At 49.1% G+C, this 17,060-nt stretch overlaps 1 protein-coding gene across 2 annotated transcripts in view; it reads left to right on the forward strand.

The window, feature by feature from the left end:
• The window catches only part of CARS1 (cysteinyl-tRNA synthetase 1), a 1,125,505-nt gene that overhangs the window by 418,486 nt on the left and 689,959 nt on the right, over window positions 1-17,060 (forward strand). For both annotated transcript variants that reach the window (XM_069624151.1, XM_069624150.1), the window contains one exon: window positions 11,278-11,366. In XM_069624151.1, coding sequence (XP_069480252.1) covers window positions 11,278-11,366 — 89 coding nt within the window. The remainder of the gene's footprint in view (window positions 1-11,277; window positions 11,367-17,060) is intronic.

The following is a 17,060-nucleotide window of genomic DNA, read 5'->3' on the forward strand; positions in this document are numbered from 1 at the left end:
GGAGACAACTTCCGGGCCTAGAGTTTCCCTGCCACCCCGGAGGGAATCATCTTTTCAACCTATTGAGAAGACCCCTGTGAAACCCCAGGACGAGGAAGAAGGGGGGGGGCACGGTAGCCCTAACAGACACAGATACCACCTTCGAAGATGAGCTAGCTGGCGTCAAAGCTATCCTGGACAAGAAGTTCGAGGAGGTCAGGACCTATAGGTGGGATCCCGACGAGGCGGACGTAGAGAGCAACGGTGGGGCCGACGAGGAGTCGCAGGCCGTGGAGGAATCGGAGGCCTCCGTGCCCCAGCCGTCGCTCCTGTCGAAACCGATGCCTACGCCACAGGACAATTCAGGAGCAATCTTGATAGCTTTGCAGACCCTGTTTACGGTGATAAGGACAAGGTTGCCCTTACCCCCAGTGGACAATCCAGCAGCGCTTGGACCGTCGGGGAGCCCGTTGAACAAGTGGAGGCAAGTCCATCCCCCCCTCCCTTCCAGCCTTCACCCCTGTTAGGGAGAATTCTCTCTTTAGGCTGAATTTCCTAACCTAGTGAGTCCCCCAGCAGCTTTGCTGGATTTCTGGAGTTTGTTTTTTTCCTCCTGCCAAGAGTGAGACTCTTTTTCTCCCACTCTTGGACATGATTTATGGTATTCCTTTGACTGGTAATGTGTTTTATGGGCTATGGGGTCCTTTACTCCATAGGGTCTCATGTGTTTTTACTATGTGTGTTACACAGCACCCTCCGTGCAGTAACACAGGGGTGTCATAGTGACACCCCACCATAGACTCCATACCCTGGGACTGACTACTGTCTCCCAGGGCATGTAAAGTCACCATTGGCTTTACTAGTCCCAAATTATGAACAGAAACCAGTACAAACCATCATATTGTGGACGTACTGGTCGGGGCAATTCGATTGCCCCGGGGTCTGTTAGTCGAGGGGGCACGTCTCCGTCCCCCCTGATCGAGTTTTGGCTGGTGGCAGTGGATACTACTTTTTATATTCGACCGCAAATATTTCCCTATGGGATTTTCCCATTGTTCGAGGCTACCAATTTTAATTATTTAATTCTCATAGCACTCGAACATAACGCCGGTTTATTTAATTAATATTAATTCTCTGGTTGGCATTTTTTGCCAAGACTCGATTCTAAAATGGCGTTTGTGTTCTCTTCTGTGACTCCAACCCAAGTCGAACCCTTTGTTCCACTTTTTGGCGGGCTTCTCCACAGAAGCCTTCAAAAGTGGTGCCACTCTGTCTGGGTACCACATCTAGTTATTTACTGCTTAAAAGGGGGTGTGGGAGGGGGTTTAGGCACCCTGGACTGAGTTACCGTGGTAACTCAAGTCGCACTCTTGTGTGATTGGCCCAAGTGGTGAGCCGGCCGGCTCACCACTTAGCATGTTTGATTGACAGCTAGACTGAGTGAATGGGGGTATGCTGCATAAAAGCAGGGCTTTGGGGACTGGAACTGCAGCAGTCGCCACAGGACCTGAGAATCCGACGAGGGAGAAGCTGAGCCGACCTACCATGACGACGCCACCGGTGGAGCCCTGCAGAACCGACTCACCACTTCCCGACGACAGAGGAGATCTCCCGGCTGGAGAGGCTTCTTCCCCTGACTGGTGGGCACAACCAGTTTACCTTTCTTTCTTCGCACCCCAGACCGGTTTGTGGTCGAACTGCCCGTGCCAAGCACCCCGGCGGCCGGATAGCCACTCACCACTGAACCGCGAATCAACGGACCGCTCCTTGTACCTGAGAAACTCTGCGGCTGGTTTCTTCCCTGGCAGTGCAACGGACTCCTGTCTTCCTCCACGACGAGATCCTCTCCTCCCCCGGACGAAGCACCGACTTGCATCCGCTGCCAGGAACAACTGCCCCCGCTGGAGTGTTCTCACCACTTTAAGGTACCGTGTCCGCCAGGCCTCCCTTTCTAAAGATTGCCACAAGGTAATAATAACTCCTTAACCTTCTGGACTGGGCTGGCCGCCTTGACCCTCTAACTGGTCCCTTTCTTTGGTCCAACTCCTTTTTGAACCATTACAAGACTTTTGTGCACTGCAACCCCATGCGACCTTGGACACATTTCATTTCGATCCTCTTAAAGCGGATCCGGCTTACTGGCTCTGAATTCACGGTTTTACTTTGCCTTCCTCTCTTGTTATGTTCTTGTAAAAGTGTTGGGATCGGTTTCAATTTGTTCTCTGCTTTTCTCTCCCTTTTTTAAAACGAGTTATTAGAGTACCATCTACGTTAAGCGCTCACCGCTGTCTGAAAATAAGTGGGGCTTTACTTAAGACTTGTCTAATATTCTTCTAAGGGAGTGTATATCTTTTAGTTTTTGAATTGCTTACTATTAGTGCCTGTGTGTTTTTCTAGATGTGGTTTTAAATAAATAATTATATCTCTTTTAAACTAAGCCCTGGTCAGTGTTTACTTGTTCTATTGTGTGCTCTTGAACTATTGTGAATACTCTGTATACTGCCTAACTCTTCTTGAGGGAAGTCTGACTGCTCAGCCACAGCTACCAAGTGAATCTGTGTGGTACAAACTGCTACCAAGTGGGTTTACTGCCAAACACCTGTAGTCTTGAATCTTTTGCAGTGGTCCCAGAGGGAACTGCACAGGTTTCTGCCTAACAACCCCATCCCCTCCTCCGAGGGACGAGACAGAGACGGGGACAATGGGGACAGATGATGATGATGATGATGACGACGACGGTGGTGACGACGGGACGGATCTCCCATCACGCCAAGCCCGGGCCTCTGCTCCCGACGAAATTGGCTCCTTTTACACCATGATCGCCAGGGCATCAGAGCTTTTCCAAATATGCCCCAAAGAGCAGAAGAGGAAGGGTTCCTTTACCAACGACGGGAGGCCAAGAGGAAGATCGTCCTCTCAGTCCCGTTACTAGACGACATCTGGGACGAAGGACTGTCCCTTCTGAAGAACCCGTCCACGGCCCTTGAGGAAAGGGACCGGTACGAGAAGAAGTACTGGGTCCTGGACTCTGCTACTATGTGCCTCAGGGCACAGCCGTCCCCGGATTCGGTGGTCTCTGCGGCGGCCAAGAAGAAATCGGCAGGGGAGACGGCATCAACTTCCACTTCCCCACCGGACGCCGAGGTGAAGAAGCTGGATGCCATGGGACAACGGGCCATCTCGTCGGCAGCGATGACCATCAAGGCGACCAACGCCCTCACGATCGTTGGCGCGCTACGACGGGGAGCTTTGGTTCAAGATCGCTCCCCTCCTGGACTTCCTCCCAGACAACAAGAGGCCGGAAGCCCTTGAAATCCTGCAGGAAGGTGAAGTGGCGTCGGACCACGCCATCACAGTGGCCACAGACATCGCTGACACTGGCTTTCACCAGATGGGCAAAGCGTTTGCCTTGGCCCACGGGGACACTCTGGAGTTCCAAAGAAAGTGTCCCCGTTTGCCACCTGTGGCCAGGAAAGAAAACTACATGCCAGAGCTACTTCTGGAGGTACGAGCAATGTTAAAAAAGGGCGCGATAGAACTCGTCCCACAGAGGCTCCGGGGCTCCGGAGTATACTCGCGGTCCTTCCTCGTCCGAAAGAAGACCGGTGGCTGGCAGCCCATCCTAGACCTTCGCCGCCTCAACAAATACATCAAGTCCCAGAAGTTCCGGATGGTCATCCTTCAGCACGTGCTGGGACAATTGGAGGAAGGCGACTTCCTGTCGTTGCTGGACTTGGAGGATGCCTACTTCCACATCCCCATACACAAAATACATCGAAAGTTCCAATGGTTTGTGGTCCAGGGGCGGCACTACCCGTTCAAGGCCCTGCCCTTTGGGTGGAAGTCAGCACCAAGGGTCTTCACCAAGTGCCTGGCACCGGTGGCAGCGCTGCTGCGCCTGCAGGGGATCCACGTATACCCCTACCTGGACGATTGGCTCATCCGAGCTAAGTCAAGAGAACTCGCCGTTGATCACACAGCAAAGACCGTCTGCCTTCTCATGGAACTGGGATTCTCCATCAACTTCGCAAAGTCCCACTTGGTACCGTCGCAGGACGCCCTGTTCCTGGGAGCCAGACTCGACACAGTGGCACGGTTGGCTTCTCTGTCGGAGGATAGGACGAAAGCCATCCTGGGAGAGGTACAACGGCTGTTGACCATGGAAGTGGCCAGGGTGAGGTCCATCAAGTCCCTGCTCGGCATGATGTCATCGTGCATCTACCTCGTGCTTCTGTGCAGGTTGCGAATGCGGCGACTGCAGGAGTTCCTTGACACCCGTTGGATGCAAGCGGCGGGCAGCTTCGAAGACAAGATCACCCTCAACAAGACTTTCCGGCAAGCGATCCGGTGGTGGGGCACCCACGTGCATCTCTCGGCAGGCATGAACTTCCAGACCTCAGCACATCAGGAAACGGTGACGACGGACGCCTCCCAGGAAGGATGAGAAGCGCACACCGGAGATCTCCACGCAAGAGGCCTTTGGCTCCCGGAGGACAGGACACTGCACATCAATGTCCTGGAGCTCTGAGCCGTGTTCTGGTCCCTCAGGTCTTTTCTCCCGTCCCTCAAGGGCAAGGTGGTGAGGGTCTTCACTGACAACACCGGCACGATGTTCTACATCCGGAAGCAGGGGGACACCAGATCCCCAGCCCTAACCAAGGAAGTGCAGGATCTGTGGCACTGGGCCGTTGCCCACGGGATGCTCCTCGAACCCTTCCATCTGGCAGGAATAAAGAACACCATCGCTGACTCACTCAGCAGGGAGCTGCGCTCTTGCCACGAGTGGGAGCTCTGGTAGGATCAAGTGGATCTCCTATTCTGACGATCGGGCAATCCCCAGATTGATCTATTCGCGATGGCGAGGAACACCAAGTGCCGGAGGTTGACCAGCAGGTTTCCCCAGCCGGGGAGCATGGGTGACGCATTCTCATTCCCCTGGGACGGCCTGTTCCTGTATGCGTTCCCACCGTTGCCATTGCTGCTGTGACTCATCAGTCAATTCAGACGGTCCCGGTGCAGGATGATCCTCGTTGCACTGGCGTGGCTGAGGCAGATTTGGTTCCCGGACCTTCTGGACATGTCGGCGCCCCCTCCCACCCCCCAGTCAAACTGCCGACGGATGCAGATCTTCTCGCCAGGGAAGGAGGCATCATCCTACATCACGACCCGGGATCGCTGAACCTGCAGGCCTGGCTCCTACATCACTAGAGTTCAGAGGGTACGACATCTGGGCAGATTGCTAGGAGGTGCTTGCAAAGGCCAGGGCGTCCTCGACTCTTAAGTGCTATGGACACAAATGGAAGAGGTTCTCTATCTGCTGCCGTGCACATAAGATCAACCCTCTACGGATTACGGCCCCTCAAGTGCTGCCGTATTTGCTGCCGCTGGCAAGGCGGGGCTGGCTCATGCCTCCATCAAATTCCATCTGGCGGCGATTCCCCCGCTACACCAGAACTCCGGGCGGTCGTCGCTGTGGTCTCATCACCTGGTGAAGGAGTTCATGAAAGGACTGTTGCGCTTGTTCCAGCCGGTGAAGGCTCCGGCCCCCGGCAAACCGACCGTTGTCCGGCCGTCCAAGAGCCCATTCTACCAGAGCGATCGCTGTTACTACGGCGTTCCCGTCTGGTGTGCCCCTGCTGGACATCTGCAGGGTTGCTACGTGAAGGTAGACACACCTTCACGAGATTCTACTGCGTCGACCGGGATTCCAGGGAGGAGTCCAGAGTCTGCCAGGCAGTGCTGCGCAACCTGTTTGCTTGAAGGTGAGCCTGGTGAGGAGGTATGAGATGCTTAATGTTGAGCCTTGCCACCTCCCATGGTTGTGCATGTGTGTACTGCCATGTAGTGTTGTATTCATGAGCATGTGAATCCATGCCCCCTAAACCCCCTGTGAGTGTCTGTGTGCCCCCTAAACCCCCCATGTGTGTCTGTGTGCCCCCTAAACCCCCCGTGTGTGTCTGTGTGCCCCCTAATCCCCTCTGAGGGTCTGTGCCCCCCATTCCCCCTAACCTCCTTTCTACCCCTTACCCCCCCACCCATCTTTTTTCTTTTCACCACCTTCTTACACCTCAGCCCACCATCTTTCTCGCTCATCTCTTACTCCCCCCCACTTAGCACTTACTCTTATCATTGTTCCCCTGACTGATATCAGCTTGTCTGTCTCCCCTCCTCCCCTCCTTGTCTTCTCCTTCCTCCCCCTCCCCTGCTCTATTAATTTGTTGCTGACAAATTTGCATCATAGCGTGTCTGTTATTCCCTTTCTCCCCTCTCTTATCCCCCCCGCACCCCCCCTCCCACCCCTCCTCTTGTTAACCTCCTACACTGCATCAATTGCCGTCGGGCATAGTAATGTTACTACTTGTTTTGCTCTCCTTCCTTTTCCTTTCCCTCTTGCCTTATTCGTCTATGCACTTGCACTATCAGAAATGTCATCAGGCCTATTACAATATTTTTTCACATTCTGTATTGTTTCAAGGACTTTTATTGAATGTTACTGTATTTTTCTGATGTTCCCTCCCTCCTTGAAGCACTTTGAAACACATTGTGTATAGGCGCTATATAAATAATCAATCAATCAATCAATCATGCCAGACCCCATGCTGGAGAAGGAAGAAGTTACTTACCTGTAACTGTTGTTCTCCAGCATGGGTCTGGCATGGATTCACATGAGAACCCTCCCTCCAACCCCTCTGCGGCTCTTCTCTTGGTCCTACTGCCACTTCACGTGCTACCAAATTTGAAGATGGCTGCTAGAGGGCGGGGCTTAGGTAGAGGGCAGTCATTGGCTGGGGGCAGTATGACCCAGAGACCAGTGATTGGTTATTAGTAGAAAGACAGTTCAGAAATGAAACTGAAACTGATTTTTTCTTTACCAAGGATTCCCAGCCTGATGACTGGGAATATTCATGAGCATCTGAATCCATGCCAGACCCATGCTGGAGAACAACAGTTAAAGGTAAGTAACTTGTTCCTTTCCTGTTAATGCCATTGTTTGTATAAGTCTACCATGTGTATATATCGGAAAGGGGGCGGGAGGTTGGAGTATGTAAAAGTTAATCAACGTAGTGACTACAGTACTCGTAACCTTTTTTCTATGCACCTTCATCATGCCACAAAGGCTATGCCAGAAACTTGTCATGACTGAGGTAGTCATAGCAGACTGTGTAGTGTTGCTGGGAGGTTGAACAAAGACGGGTAGTGCTATGCCCTGAACATGTGATACATTTTTTCCAAATTAAATGGCATTTTTGCAGTTCGGAAATGCTCCAGTCCCATATGGATGCAGGACCCCTGTGAGTATGAGGGATCTATGTGATCACTGCGACCACATGTAATTGCGACGGCCGAAAATGGCGACTTTCTTTGGATTAAATCCCCTTTACACCGTATAGATACGCGGGGGGAGACCCCCCGCCACCCCCTGTATTTCTATAATATCTCATTAGCCCTCACATATATACGTGGTGTAAAGGGGGGGTTTCGCAATTCCCAGGTCGACATTTTTGTACGATTCCAGTATGAGGATAGAACACTATAAAATAGGAGTATTGGTTATAGTAGTCATGTTGGTGAGTACATTGTACATTATTCCCTTGCAATAAGGGCCTAACCTGCCATTTTATATACTTCATGGAGTTTCATTTCCTTGCCCCAAACCAGCTCTACAAAGTAATATATGAAAATAAAGTCTCCTTAATAGATTAACCTATTCTCAGCTCATGGGCAAACTAATTGCGGTTCGCTATGTACTGCCTCCTTTGGGGAAAGGTTCCTTCCTGACAAGATACTTGCAAGCGATCAGTCCCCACTCACCCCACACCCTCGTTTGGGTGAGCTGCACTTAATTGTGAGGTTCTGCAGGGTTCTTCTTAGTCCCCTATTATTCAGTCAAGAAATAAAGACACTTGCCTCTCTAGTTCGTTCCTGATGCCTGATGTTCTACATGTATGCCAGCGATACCAGTATTGTTTTCCGGTTGGGGGGAGAAAATGGGATCCTCATTGGTGGGTTTCAGAAGCTGCATGGAGGACGCCGGACACTGGATGAACCAGAATGGCCTCCATTTGTATCCATCCAAAATGGAGGTTCTTTGTGTGGCTGAGTAAGAGGAATGTTGGCTTTCTAAGCTTCGGCCCATCTTGTCCTGTGTCCGTTTCCAACATCAAAGGTCATCAATCTTGCCATTAATTTTGATTAATTTCTGTCTTTTACGCAACATATTAGCCAGGTTTTTCGAGCTTGTTTTTTCCATCTGTGTTCTCTACATTGGTTTGTAGATTATCATCCCTTCCTCATAGAGACCAGCCGATTAATGCACTCAGTCCAAGTTGCCTAGACTATTTTAATGTGTGAGAAACCTGAGGGCGTCCTCACACAGGTGGCCAGGGAATCACTTTTGGATCCTGACCCTGGGGGTGGAGAAGCGAGGCAGGATCACCTGTGTTGAGGGTCCTTTGGGAATAGGGATAGGACGTCCCTCAGGGTGATGCAGTACTCGCCTTTCCCATTCCATGATGAACCCAGAATCCTAGGAGCATTTGTGGGACACTGTTACCCCTTTTCCTGTAGCCAGGATAACATCAGAAAATATAAATTCAGGAGCCACCGAAAGAGGGTTAAAGAGAGGAGGGTTAATAATCAGACATGGTATCCCCCTTCCCTTGTGAAGACCAATCTTTGTGGGCTATTGCAACACATCTCCCCACATTCACTATGGTACTGGGACAAGTGTAGAGTAACTCCTCAATGATAACGCCACAGAAAAATCCAACCCACTTGGGGAAAAGGCCTAGTACATCTCACAAAAATACAAGTACGTGTCACCAAAAAAATTCTGCTGCCGTAGAGCGCTCTAACGATAAAACGTATAAGCAATAGCTTTTAAAGATACACCGCATCACGAATGACGTACATTACATAGGTTGCAAATACAGGTAGCTGGTTGGTGTGAACCTACACACATATTGCCTGTTCTATCCAGGATGCCAGATGATTGGTCCCAAAATCTTCTTGCGTCATCCAGTGCAAAAACAACAATTGCCAATTAGTTACACAAATCAATCGTTCAAAAACCCTGCAGTGAACCTGGTATCAAGGACATGAGTAAGGATGCTACTTTTGAGGTTGTCGTAAGTTCTTAGAACTACATGTACCCCCGCTCCGTTCCCAGACATGCCGGTGCCGCCACGCCTTTCCCAACTGTGGCATCCGTTTGTTACCTTCTCCCGTGGCACCTCCCAGTACAAATCATATGACCTGATGGTGGGGGCAGCCCAGCCCTGTTCTCGGATCTTTCTGATTGACCATTTAGTTTACAGTTTTATGGCCAGGAGTCTTGGGTTGGTCAGTGTCCTTGAATGATTGTCTTGGACTAGGGGGGGGGTCTCGGGCAGCTATAACTTAACAATCTGCACTGGTGAAGGCCTAATGCCCTCATTCCCCTTCTCACGGGATAGCTTCTTCAAATATCCATTCCAGCCCTCTCTTGGCTTTGCAGGGCACATTCCTCGTGGGCATGCACTCCTGATAAGATACACAAAAGAAGTGTGTGTGTGCGCTGCGAGGGAATGGCGCACGCACACCCTTCTAACCCTCTGGACTGACTGTAAGCATACTAGCATAAGCATGGCACTAGGCCTCATTTTCAAAATGGCGTCTACCTTCTGAAATGGAGTTTCATTACACACGTGATTCTAATGTTGCAATTCGCTACGTTTCCACTACAATCCAGATTCTCTGAGCGGGCCCCCTCCATTCTCCTAGCTCCCCTACAGCATCTCCCTCTACAATCGCCTTGTGCTAAATCGCCTGGGGCCCTGGGACTTTTGCCCCTGCTTCTCACCACGACTAAGAGACAAATAGGAGTAGTGAACACTTTAAGTCATTTCACCACTCTAGTACTGAGACGAGGAAGAGGCCTGCAGAGTATTGTAAAGGCCAGGCATGTCCCAACTGCTTCACTAATTGCAACCAGGCAATTCCAATTTGGGACTCACACCTGCAACCTGTCAAGTGGTTGTAGTTGTATAAGAAGGGAGGAGACTAGCAGCAAAGCGACCAGCAGGGAATCTGAGTTTGGTGCTGTTGGAGAGCCAGAACGCCGGCAGACGACCCCAAGGAACCGTGGAGTCCAGGGACAAGTTGGCCACGAAAAGGACACCAGTGTGGTAGTCTCGATGGTCTGAGGTGCGCACGAGGAGCTGCGGACCCAAAAGAAAGAAGAGAGGTCCGACAGTATCCGCGGAGAGAGCGGAGCTGCTGGCGCACCCAAAGAGAAGGTGAAGTACGAGTGGGGCTTGCGTGTGAAGTTAAACGTGCCGGCAGAGCAGACTCACCCCACTTGCACACTCCTGGGAATATGCCCTGGCTGCTCTCATTGCCTTTTTTGGGGGTTTTGGGTAACCTCTCAGAGCTACCTGTTCACTATAACTAGGGGGTCCTCCTAAAATCTGTCAACCGTGATAGATTCTACAAATCTATCTCAACAGTAAGAAATACTACTCAATTGTTAAATTGTAATGGTTTGTGTTGAGTTCTGTTAGTCTTCCTACTGCCTGTTTCTTAGGATCACATGTCTTCTTCTTTATTCTTGTACAGTGTTGCAATTAGCTGTGGGATAGCAGTAGGTACTTTGTCTAATCAAATAGTTGTGTTGCTTACAGGAAGAGCATGTATCGTTCATCACCTATGTTTGTCACAACTTGTTAAATGTTATAGGTATTTGTACCGCGCACTGTGACCAACGGAATTGGTCCCCAGGCGCTCTGGCCGATCTGTAAACGGTAAGGTGGGATGGGTTAGTAAGGTGAAAAGGGAGCAGGATAGTGAGAGGAGTGGTGTTCTGTTGGCAGCTTCAACTCGGTATGCACTGGGTGCTGAGCTCTGGTGCGGTTATTGGATCGGTGTCAGTCCGCGTGTGCTGTTGCTCGGGCTTATGTGTTGTTGCAGTGTTGTGAAGTGCGTGCGGCATGTTGTGCGAGAGATGGTTGTGTGAGTTTTTTGAGTGAGATAAGTATGCAGAGTTTGAGCTTGTATTGGTTAGTGAGTTACCTGACCTTTAGCATGCTAACATTCACAGTTTTGTCTAAGTGTGGCACTTGTTGGCCTTCACAATCCTATCTAGATGCGGCGCAGGCTAATGTTTGTGTTACTGTTAATTGTTGTGTTAAATAGGATATGGTTGATAGTTTAAAGTAACCAGGTAGCACTATTTCTCACATGTATCAATAGGCTTTTTCTATATGCCTTGTACCGTTTTGGACCTTGTAAATTAAATGGTTGTCTTTCATTTATCCATAGGTTTTGCCTCCTGATGTACTTACTCGGGTTAGCGAATACGTGCCAGAAATTGTGGCATTTGTTGAAAGGATTGTAGCCAATGGTTATGGGTAAGACCTTTTTTTGTACTAAAAATCGTTGAAAACACACAATATAATGATTCCTAATTATAAGGGTGCAGATGTAATGCTCGGACACAAACGTGGCGTGTTTTTGGTTATAAACTTTTATTAACCAGTAAAGGATTGGATAAAGGCCTCTGTGTCCCTAAGCTAAGAGGGGTTTCCCTGCCTGAAAGAAAACTAGTGAATTTGTTAGGATGACAAAATAAAGTCTGTTACTGTCTTGTCCCATAAACCTACTTTTGTCCCCAACAACCTAAATCAACTGTGCAAGGATGAGCTCTTCCCAAAGTAAAGGGTTCATGGCAACTCTGGTCAACAGAAAAGTTACCATTGTCTCGGGTGATAAAAATGACAGAATAAATGCTCCACAATGCATCACTCCAAGGATTAGGGTGTTTCTCCTTTCCTCTGGAATCCTTCTGGTTCTATCTTCCTCTCTTTGGGTTCCAGACCCCGTATCTTCTTAAGTAAATGTCACTGTGCTTTTATTTTTTGTAATGGTGCGAGTCCCAGACTCGCAGTTCTTTATAATAACAGATATTATTTTTTTGGATCAGTCTTTTTTTTACTTTCGGGGTCCTCAACCCTCTTATTTTCCAACTCTCACGTGGGTGTGCGTCCCAGACTCGCAATGTGTGATTGCAATATCTTGCTTTACTCTCCTGCCGAGAATACAGACTCTTCTGTAATGTCTCTGTTTTCTTCAGGGTCCCAGGCCCTCTTAGTAGCCCGTTCTCATATGGTTGCAGGTCCCAGACTCTCACTGTGCTGTTGCAATAGCTTGGTTTACTCCGCTGCCAAGTATATACTCCTGTCAGCACCCTCTCTGCTTCTTTCAGGGTCCCAGACCAACTTATTCTTGTTCTGCGGTTCCTACCTGAGACCTCATCGACCTCCAGCACCTTTTGCTCTGCCTGCGTACCTGTTTCTCTGGTGCGTGTCTTCCATGCAGCGATGTTTCCCTCTGAGGCTCCAGCAGCGGTCGACGTTCCCTGTGGTCGGCTGCGTCCCCGCCAATCAATCTTCGTTCAGTCATCCCTTCTGGTTGGCGGTTGCTCCCCAGTCCCTTTTGCATTCTCGGGATGGGGTTTCGCTTTCTGGCAGCTGGCCGGACTTGGGGATGCATGTTGGTTTGTTCGGGCAGTGTGCAAAGGATGCCCTCCTCCTCTGACTGCTTTCTCGATCCCGTTCTCTGTGTTCGGCGTCCTGTGGTGCGGCTCCCTGCACCCCGGGTCGGCATATCCCGAACTTCCTTGATTTAAAATGACACTCTCTCTTTTGGTTTCCCTCTGCATTTTTGTATTTCCGTGGGTCCAGTGCTTAATTTGTAAAAGAATAAGTGCCAGTGCCCAAAAAATATTGGCCCCATAATGCCGGGGGCCACCCTTAGGACGGGCACAGCGCCACCCTAAGCGCAGGCGCACCGGCCACGCCAGTTCAGTGCTAGACCTACCTAGATCGGCCCACCACCAGCCTATCACACTGCTGCTGCTCCATGTCACATGTTTGGCGCTGCAGCAACTGCTGGCACAGGCTAGTAGTAAATACGCAACTAAGACATGCTCCTCCTGCAACTGCGCCTCAATGCCCCCGGGCTGTGTGAGCGCTTTACAAATGCAAATAAATAAAAAAGCATTCTGTTTCAGTCACTGTTGCATTGTATTTGTCTCTACCCCTTCTGCCCATCTGACAGTCTGTTAAAGTACACCAAGTATTGTTAATCGGTTACCTCCAGGAAGAGCACTCTCCCCTCAGCCCGTTCTTCAGTCACCTCATCCAGGTGTTTTGTGTAATCAATTTACTGTCAAGCCCTTATCAGTCATCACATCTCATAAATGCATCCCCCTTCACCCTTCCTTCAAGCATGAGCATGGTGTTGTATAACTTGGAAAAAGTCATTTCTGTAAGACAATGTTGTGAAATCAATGGCCTGTGCTACTTCTGCTTTAAGGCCTCTTTCCACCTTAACACATTAAAAAAACTAAGTATGTTTTGTCACCCAATATTCAGGAACCCGAGGAGAATGCATTTTTGGATTTCTCCTTCCCACTGACATGTTCTTGACATACTTCACTAAACTGCGGCGTCTAACAGACACCCACCTCCCTATCTGAGGATTCCTATCTGAGGGTTGCATGTGCTCTCATTCGGAGCACATGCTCGGGGCGTATTGTACCCAGGTTAAGGGGCCACATCTGGTGTATAAACCACACATCAGGCTAGAAAACATGCGCTGGTATTATGTAAAAAAATGACAGCAAAAGACGGTTGAGAATTATACACCAATACTCAACTAGTGCTTTTATTTATGACGACAGATTAGTGGGCACGTGCACCATGGTTATCCCCGTCTAGTTTCCATGTGTGTATCTTTAAGCCTGAAATGGCATTTCAGAAGTTCGTCTTTGCATGGGCTTTTCTTGCGAAGTACAGCCAGTTCGGTTTCGGCCCAATACGTGCACCGTTCCGGGTCCCCTCGCTGAAGCTCGTTTGTGATCTAATGAGGCCGATAACATTAAAAGGAAAAACGGAAACACTCAGGCAAAAATTCACAGTTCATGTTTCGCTTAGATGAATGCTATCCAGGGTCGGACTGGGGCATACAATTGTCTCGAGTCAGGCTCGGCACCAATGAAAAGAGTGGCCAAAGTTGCAAACGACAATTAATTACTTTTGTGACACACTAGTGGGACCACGTTGCCGCCTGTGCCCCGCCCGGTCCTGGGCTTTGCCCTGCCTTGCCTCAATCACTTAGGCTACCTCCCGTGGGTCCACCACCGCCACGGCCATGCTGAGCCTGATGATGACAAAAATAGGTGTGCGGTGCAGCGGCCCACAGAAGTTAAGATTTTAAAAGAAAAAACGTATATTTGGGCGGCGGCTGGGGCCCATCACGTGATGGGCCCCAGCCGCCACTCAAAATAAGTTATTTCTTTTAAAACCTACCTTCCATGGTGCGGGGACCCGGCCACCGGCCCCACGGAAGGTCAGGTTTTCAAAGAAAAAAGTAAAAAACATACTTTTGAGCACAATCCATGGGCCCGGCACACACGGAAGAGTCGCCAGACTCAGTCTGCGGCAGCCGGCAGCCCCATGTCACAGAAATTGGCCTGGCCCTGGCACTGACTGCAGTCAGCAGCACACGGGTCACACAGACAGAAGCCCGGGGGCGGACAGGCCCCTGGTGGGGTCCTGACTCCTGGGCAGTCAGGACAGCACCAGGGGACCGTGCCGCCGCCCAGACCCTGACCTGGGCCTTCCTTGCCTGATCACTTGACTGTGACAGGCTCAGGCTGCACCTCACGCAACAGCTACTGATTTACCTGCTTTGCCAGCTGGGACTTGGTCTCCTGACGGGCCTCAGGGTGGGGGGGCCGGGTTGCGCACACAGGCACCCGCACAAATGAAAAAGCAGGCAGAGGGGGCCCCTGGAAGCAACTAGGCCGCACCACGCAGTGCAGCAGGGCAGGCTCTCTCTCTCACAAGTCAGGACCGACGACGCCACGCCTCGACACCTTCACTTCACAGTTACTCGTGAAATGAAGGTGGCGCCGTGGTTCCTCCTGTGGCAACAACACGTCACCATGTAATTTCACTGGCTCAGAAGAACAGCCAATGAAAACTGCACATTCTGTGTTACTATACAGAATGTATCAAATACTGCATAGTACCAACAGAATGGTAGTTTCCATTGGCTGTTGTTTGTAACAGTTTGTTGTTCATTGCTATTGCTGGGCCCTCCCAGGCCCAGCCAGCCATGGCCTGCAACCTGCAAGCACGAGCGAGATCGAGATCAGAATGACAAATCCCAATGATTTATAATCGAAGCAAAGCTAAGTGGAAGAACAAACAAAGCAATTGCACGTGCGCTGGCCCTGCATGAGTTCCGGTGCTCAAAAAAGAGTGCCGGTGTTGGGCACTGGCAACCACCCCCACAAATTAAGCACTGTGTGGGTCAATCAAGTTCTTCTTCACAGTACTTCTAGTAGAGGTATGTGGGAAGCATTTGGTATTTCCAGGGTTGCTGGTCAGCTTTAACACATTACATTGGTTAGCGTCCCAATAGCGGATGTTAATACTGTCTGGCAACAGGTAAGAAGGCTTTGGTTTGGAGAAGGGGAGTGTCTACTAAAGGCGTAGAATACTGGGTTCTCTTGGAACAGTCGTCCCTAATCCCATAAGCGGCTTCCTCTCCCATGTGATCTTCCCCCCAGTGCACCACCCCTAGGGGGCTATTGTACAGTGGACACACAGCCTTAGCCCCATGGGAAAGGTCTCCCCCTATGGCAGAATGGACGGCATCCTCAGATTCTTCACATAATGCATTGAAATCTACAAACAAAAAGAAAAAATAATAGATAATGGTAATACAAACTAAACATTACAATACTGAACTAGAGGTAAACATGTCATCAATGTGTCAATTTAAATAGCTTTGTTAGCAAACAATTGAGGAAAGACAGCAAGACAACACAGATGTAAGAAAAAGGTGATCTATTCATGAAGGTTTAGGAACATGGCAATCTTTGTCAAACAATTTAACACAGACATTAGAATATTGAACATTCAGAAAGAAAGTAAATGGAACCCTCCTACTATAAAGTCTACGAACATCACAAATACTCTTGGCATATCAGCGTCCAATTCTGTACACTGAACTGACTAGTTTACCAAAGATTCGCATTCAGTTGATTCGAATTATTCACGCTTTTTTTTTAAATATGAAAAGAAAGTTCAATGAATATACATAAAATAATTACAGTCGAGGGATGTGATTAGGGTTCGAATCCCGCAGCAGGTTCACAATAATGTTTCAACTGACAACTGGACAGGAAAATTAAAATATATTCTGTAATAATTTCGAAATCTGGGACCAAAAGGAAAAACATGGAAGCATAAAGAATGCACTTGGGTTTTGACAGGACCAGCAAAGATCAGGATGTTGGCAATTGAATCCAGAAATTCTCTGTTGAGAATAAAGCGATCGCTGCATGATGACCAATAGCGATTGAGTTACATTGGCCACCATGCTGGTGTTGCATACACAAGACCAAAACTTTTCCCAGCACTCTAAGGAAATAATCGACTGGTAAGAAATTAGAAGAAAAAAAAACAGTTAAATTGATGTCATACTTGCTTTTGGCCTGAATTAAGAGTAAATAATTGTATGAAATGTGTACACATATTTGTTAACCTTCTGTCAACTCTTAGTTCCTGTATTGTTCTGCTATTAGATGTGGTGGCTACCTGTGGCATGGCCAGGCAGCAGATAGGTGAAAAGTACTACTTGTTAGGAAGATTTCTCTACTTTCTGTGCTCAGGGGCTGAAAGAGTGACATACAGCTAGGCAAGAGGATTCCTGCAGACTTTTATTGGCTCACGTAATGGTAGACATGACTGAGCAGTCAAGAGCAACTCTTACAGAGGGCATCGAGGTGGATAAGATACACCATAGCGCACACATACCTATAAAAAAAAGGTTATGTTCATGAAAAGATGTTAAAATAGTATTTAATCTTCTGTAATGATAGGTCATGTTTTCTTGTACACATTATAGTTAAGTAAACCTTTCTTTGTTGAGATAGTTACTTTTCTAATGGATTTGTTCGTCCTACAGATTCTTCCTCTATGATCTTCTATCTCCAGCACAGCTGGCTTCAGAAACTTTTTTTCACCACC

The sequence above is a fragment of the Ambystoma mexicanum genome, chromosome 11 (genome assembly GCF_040938575.1).
Source record: "Ambystoma mexicanum isolate Mex_15411 chromosome 11, UKY_AmexF1_1, whole genome shotgun sequence".
Classification (NCBI taxonomy): Eukaryota; Metazoa; Chordata; class Amphibia; order Caudata; family Ambystomatidae; genus Ambystoma; species Ambystoma mexicanum.